This window comes from Cherax quadricarinatus, chromosome 78, assembly GCF_038502225.1.
Source record: "Cherax quadricarinatus isolate ZL_2023a chromosome 78, ASM3850222v1, whole genome shotgun sequence".
Classification (NCBI taxonomy): Eukaryota; Metazoa; Arthropoda; class Malacostraca; order Decapoda; family Parastacidae; genus Cherax; species Cherax quadricarinatus.
The window spans coordinates 7,103,826-7,110,580 of record NC_091369.1 but is presented as its reverse complement, the minus strand read 5'-3'; the positions used below and the strand labels follow the sequence as shown (position 1 = coordinate 7,110,580).

The window sequence follows — 6,755 nt, the reverse complement described above, 5'->3', positions numbered from 1 at the left end:
CCAGGTAACCTGGGAACACGGCCTGTTACGTAGTACCCTGAAGGGAACAGCGCTCTGTTACCCATACGGTTTTGGCGCCTGTTTTTAATAGAAAAATAACAGTCTGGATGAGGTACCCAAATATTTCAGGAGGCCAAAGAGAGTACAGAAATTGAGTTCATACATTGTCATTAATGAATGTTTATTACCTGTATGACTAAAGGATGTTTCTCACCTGTATGATTAAGGGATGTTTCTCACCTACATAACTAAAAGAAATTACTCTCCCGTGTGACTGAGAAGGTTCTCCCTTGTATAGGATTTCTTCGTAAGATTAAAGGAGGTTTCTCACCTGTATGACGTTGACGGAGGAATTCTTGTCGTCGGGTCCCACCCACTGGTCGATTAGGATGCCTTGGTTGAGATCTCCACGAAGCCTCCCAATCAGGGTCTCCACGGAGAAGTTTGGCACCGTCCAGTTCGGCGTCGTCACCGGCCAGCCTCCCAGGGAGACCAGAACCTCAGATAAGGGACCGTCTCCCGTTGCCTCGATCTGGCCTGCAGAGATGGTGAATTTTCTGAGCAGTTCTCTCGGTCCTAACACTTCACAACTGACGTAGCGTTGAGAGGAATATTTTTAAGCGACGTTTCGGTCTATCCTGGATAGTTATCATGTCTCATTGTCGTAGCAAATTTCCTTTTCAGTTTGTACCTAAACTTTTTCATGGCTAACACAATGTATAACAAATCATGATCATTAAAATTTACAGTATGATAAATTACCAGATGTTATGTAAGACGTGTTTAGAATGTTCAGATGAATGTGTTGAACATCCCAAACACATACAACATTTGGTGATTTGTCGTACTGTAAATTTAGGTTATCATGATTTGTTATGGCATAAATTGTCAGGTGATACATTAATGAATACAAAACAATCAAGAATCACCATATGTTACACTGCTCTCCACCACACGATCCATACACAACTCTTAGCTTTGTTAGTCTTCCCTGCAGTCAATATATTCTACTCAACAGAACACAACAGCAACCCAGTTTAGATATGATATGCATTACCACAAAGGTCTGTTAACTTACCCTCCCCACCTCGAAAGAAATGTATCGCACACCAGTTATAACACACCAGTATCTGCCACACTAGATGGAAAATACAGATGAGTGCCACACTCTCCATAAATGACAAACCAGATTTAGCATCGTACCCCCTCCCCCGCCGCACATCTCAGACGTCCCCTACGACCCTTCCTAACCAGTTTCATTTCTTACATGCAAACATAGCTAAGTTTTGCTTCTTTTGATGTAATTACATTATAGAAAGAGGTAGCAGAACACTGTTGATGTATCAGTTTTCTGAGGGAAAAATAACTTCTGCATCAGCTTACTGCTGTTCATATAAACTTACTCGTATTTATGCAAACTTACCGCCATTTATACAAACTTACCGCCATTTATACAAACTTACCGCCATTTATACAAACTTACCGCCATTTATACAAACTTACCGCCATTTATACAAACTTACCGCTATTTATACAAACTTACCGCCATTTATACAAACTTACCGCCATTTATACAAACTTACCGCCATTTATACAAACTTACGGCCATTTATGCAAACTTACCGCCATTTATACAAACTTACCGCCATTTATACAAACTTACCGGCATTTATACAAACTTACCGGCATTTATACAAACTTACCGCCATTTATACAAACTTACCGCCATTTATACAAACTTACCGCCATTTATACAAACTTACCGCCATTTATGCAAACTTACCGCCATTTATACAAACTTACCGCCATTTATGCAAACTTACCGCCATTTATACAAACTTACCGCCATTTATACAAACTTACCGGCATTTATACAAACTTACCGCCATTTATACAAACTTACCGCCATTTATACAAACTTACCGGCATTTATACAAACTTACCGCCATTTATGCAAACTTACCGCCATTTATACAAACTTACCGCCATTTATACAAACTTACCGCCATTTATACAAACTTACCGGCATTTATACAAACTTACCGCCATTTATGCAAACTTACCGCCATTTATACAAACTTACCGCCATTTATACAAACTTACCGGCATTTATACAAACTTACCGCCATTTATACAAACTTACCGCCATTTATACAAACTTACCGGCATTTATACAAACTTACCGCCATTTATACAAACTTGCCGCCATTTATACAAACTTACCGCCATTTATACAAACTTACCGCCATTTATACAAACTTACCGCCATTTATACAAACTTACCGCCATTTATACAAACTTACCGCCATTTATACAAACTTACCGTCATTTATACAAACTTACCGCCATTTATGCAAACTTACCGCCATTTATACAAACTTACCGCCATTTATACAAACTTACCGGCATTTATACAAACTTACCGGCATTTATACAAACTTACCGCCATTTATACAAACTTACCGCCATTTATACAAACTTACCGCCATTTATACAAACTTACCGCCATTTATACAAACTTACCGCCATTTATACAAACTTACCGCCATTTATACAAACTTACCGCCATTTATGCAAACTTGCCGCCATTTATACAAACTTAACGCCATTTATACAAACTTACCGCCATTTATACAAACTTACCGCCATTTATACAAACTTACCGCCATTTATACAAACTTACCGCCATTTATACAAACTTACCGGCATTCATACATACTGGTATTCACACAAACTTACTGGTATTCATGCAAGCAGAGTAGAAGAGCTTGGCTTTCTTGGTGGCGTCACCCTCCACAGGACTCACCGGCATCTCTAACAACCCTGTTGGTAGATTGTTCAGTTAGTTATACGTCTTGGGAAGGTTCTGTGGTTACACTTCTTTAAGAGCCTGAATGGTTAGTTACAATTTTTGAAACTGTTACTCTTCTTATGATGGTTGTGTGGTTGGATATTGGTCTTGGTTGAATGAGTACATATACTGATTGCAGAGAACCGCTTATAATGGGGTTTCAGTGATTCTTTTTTAAATTTTGTACATGATACTGCCCTTTGTATGTTTGAAACCTCTGTCTACCTCAGTGAGACGCTGTCTACTTCAATGATCCACTGTCTGCCTAAATGATCCGCTGTCTACCTGACGGTACCTACCTCTGAGGATCTTCTGGAGCTGGTCAGCCATGACCTCGAAGGTGTTGATAGAGGCTCGGTCTTCAGGGATGATGTGCTTCTTGTTCCACATGCCACAGGCGTACTGGAAGAAGTCATTACACGGGTCTGCAGTCTGATCCATTGCCGCCAGTAAGGATGCAGCTGTCCACACAAGATACTGTTAAGCTCTTGTTTTTAATATAATAATAACAGCAATAATAACAATAATAATACCGTGAGCCTTCTTCCCAAGCTCTGTCTAATGCATTTTTTTGTAAATGCGATTAATTAAGTATATCCAAAATTGAATAGCACGTGGAAAGGCCTCATTAACATGTGTTTTTTTTCAGTTTTGGATCAGCTTTTCAATCGCATTTACAAATAAACTATAGAGGAGCTTTAAGAGAGCTAAATGAAATAATAATAATAATAATAATAATAATAATAATAATAATAATAATAATAAAAGTAATAAAATACATTAATAATAATAATATGAGCGTCTTGGGTTAGTTATTATTCGTTTGACCTTCGTCGTACCGGAGATGGGATCGTTATCCAAGGCACTGGAGCTGTTGTATCTTGGCCATCATGTGATCAAACCTGATTGACTCGCACTCCCCAGGCGCGGTATGACCCCTACGGACTTGACGGTCCTCCGTGAATGTAACATTGGATAACGTGGGTGAGTTGAGGACCATGTCAAAGCTACTCTGATGAGTTGGAAAAAGCACATGAGAGTGGATAAAGTAGTGATGATGTAGATAGGGAAGTGATGATGTACATAGGGAAGTGATGTTAATGTAGATAGGGAAGTGAGGTTAATGTAGATTGTGAAGTGATAGTGATGTTTATGCAGAGTATTTCGGGCAAATTAGGCTAATTTTGTCACCAGGATGTGACCCACACCAGTCGACTAATACCCAGGTACCTATTTACTGCTAGGTGAACAGGGACAGCAGGTGTCTTAAGTAAACCCGCCCATGCTAACCCGGAAATTCCCCTCTCCCTCCCTCTCCACCACTCATCTACAAAGGTATAGCAGATATATTTCATTGATCATTTCATATACATGACAAAGATCATCTTGGTCTTTCATTGCGAAAGAATTGTTTGAGACTTAATCCTGGAGCCAGAGTTAGTGGAGGCAAGTGTTACGACTTGACGTGCTGTTGGAGTGTGAGCAAGGTAACATATTATGAAGGGATTCAGGGAAAACTGGTTAGCCTGACTCGAGTCCTGGAGGTGGTAAGTACAGTGCCTGCACTATGATGAGACATGTTCCGAGACTAGCGTGAGCAAAGTTCCAAGGTCAGGTTGCAATGTTTACCAAGTTTTGAAGAGATCAGGTGAATATCGCTTACATTAGGTCGGTAATTACTCCTTACCTATAAACTCGTTCTTAGTGTAAATTTATTTCTTAACCTTCAAACATTATACAGGAGACAGTAATCGGTTTCTAATATTTATACGAAGATAATTGACAAGAATAATCACATTTGTCACGACTTTGCAAAATCCGTATAAACCACATTACGTTTTTTGTTCCACTTCCTTAAAGATTGTGTTAGTGCAGTCTACATGTCGTGATAGACTGTTATATTGTGGTCTACATGTCCTGATAGACTGTCATATTGTGGTCTACATGTCCTGATAGACTGTCATATTGTGGTCTACATGTCCTGATAGACTGTCATATTGTGGTCTACATGTCCTGATAGACTGTCATATTGTGGTCTACATGTCCTGATAGACTGTCATATTGTGGTCTACATGTCCTGATAGACTGTCATATTGTGGTCTACATGTCCTGATACTGTCCTACATGTCCTGATAGACTGTCATATTGTGGTCTACATGTCCTGATAGACTGTCATATTGTGGTCTACATGTCCTGATAGACTGTCATATTGTGGTCTACATGTCCTGATAGACTGTCATATTGTGGTCTACATGTCCTGATAGACTGTCATATTGTGGTCTACATGTCCTGATAGACTGTCATATTGTGGTCTACATGTCCTGATAGTTAAAATCTTTCTTCTCCATTGTCGTATGAACCCTCACCTGCAACTACAACATGATGGTATCCTCTGTCAGTGTTAGAAGTGTGCAGTGTGTTTCAGGCTATATCTTACAGTATATCTGTGTTCTTTAACACCATCAGCCAAAGTTTTTCTAGTGTGCCTATTGGAAAGCCAATCACATACACACAAGGTCTCAGTCTTAATTTTTTTTTTGACTGTGTTCTTAGAAGGTCTAAGAAATATACTACAAATCAAACACCACATACCTGTTTTAACACATTCCTTCGTTAAGCATATTCTTGACGTATCTGCAAAGAAAAAATAAGATTTTAAACGAAAATATTACTAATATATATCGTTACATTTCATCCTGAAATTCAAATTTACCAACACAAAAATATTATGTGAATTAATATATACATTTATCAAGTGGTTATATTTATATAGGTCCTATATATTATATACGGGAAATGAGATTATATAAATTTGTGGAGACTGTCAGTATACTTGGGCTGGAATTGCAGTAGAGTAAATGCGTTTATTCACAAATAGTGTCGTCACAATTAGAGAGGAAACGTTAGAAAGACTCCTGATCATCACTGACTGCTGTCAAGTGACAGCTGTGGCTTGATAATTACTTTAGACAGCAGTGAGTGTCGTGTGGCAAAAAAATATTCTCGTGTGACACAGGTTCAGTTTACACATTGTTTCAGTGTGCACAAAGTGAACATTGTTCACGCTGTGCACACTGAAACATACATAGTGTGTTCACACAGCATGTATTCTGTATCTTGGAGAGTTTGTGTATCTTTATTGTAGATGTTTCGCCATCCAGTGGCTTTATCAATACAAATTCAGTGATATAATGGGAAGACTGTAGAAGTATATAAGTATACAAAATACGTGGTAATGAGTCCTTCAGTCCTGGAGTTGGTGATGAGCATTGTAGTCTTACAGACTCCGGTGCTCATCAACAACTCCAAGGCTGAGGGACTGATTATCTCGTCTTTTGTATATAATTCTACTGTCTTCCCTTTATGTCCTTGAATTTGTATTGATAAAAGCACTGTAGTGCGAAACATCTACAATAAAGATACCCAGATGTTACACATGTGTCTAATTCTTCATCTTGTCGGTATTGTGTACCATACATGTACATCCTGCATCTTCCTGTATCTTACATAATGACCTTATATATCTTTTGTCTAGAGCGATCGACACTGAGAAAGCCAAAACTTCTTTGACTTAGCTTGTAACATTGAATAAGGCAATGTTATTTCTTTTAGAGTTTTTCAACATAAGTTTGTATGTTTCATACAGACTTAACCATGAATAATGTTAATGAGACAAACTGGGTACCGGAGGTATTTTACAATTAAGGAGAGTAAAGCACTACATGTTAGGGGGTAGTCAGGGCTAGTATTGTTTAGCTTTATATGAAGAGAATGTACACAAACAGTAATTTGTGAGAGTAATTAATTAATAGTACACACCAGTTGTGAGGTTCAGGAACTCTGACGAGCACACAGCCTGTCACAGCAGGAAGAGGAGATGAAAAGGATTAAATGATTAGGAGGA

The 6,755-nt window shown here is 38.5% G+C and overlaps 1 protein-coding gene across 1 annotated transcript in view; it reads right to left on the bottom strand.

The window, feature by feature from the left end:
• Positions 1 to 5,484, bottom strand: part of LOC138855021 (neprilysin-1-like) — a 20,096-nt gene extending 14,612 nt beyond the window's left edge. The window contains exons 1-4 of the mRNA XM_070101635.1: positions 5,444 to 5,484; positions 3,151 to 3,312; positions 2,740 to 2,823; positions 332 to 537 (exon numbers count right to left, since the gene is read on the bottom strand). Of these exons, the coding sequence (XP_069957736.1) occupies positions 332 to 537; positions 2,740 to 2,823; positions 3,151 to 3,292 (432 nt within the window). The 5' untranslated portion in view covers positions 3,293 to 3,312; positions 5,444 to 5,484. The remainder of the gene's footprint in view (positions 1 to 331; positions 538 to 2,739; positions 2,824 to 3,150; positions 3,313 to 5,443) is intronic.
• Between the last annotated feature and the right edge of the window lie 1,271 nt (positions 5,485 to 6,755).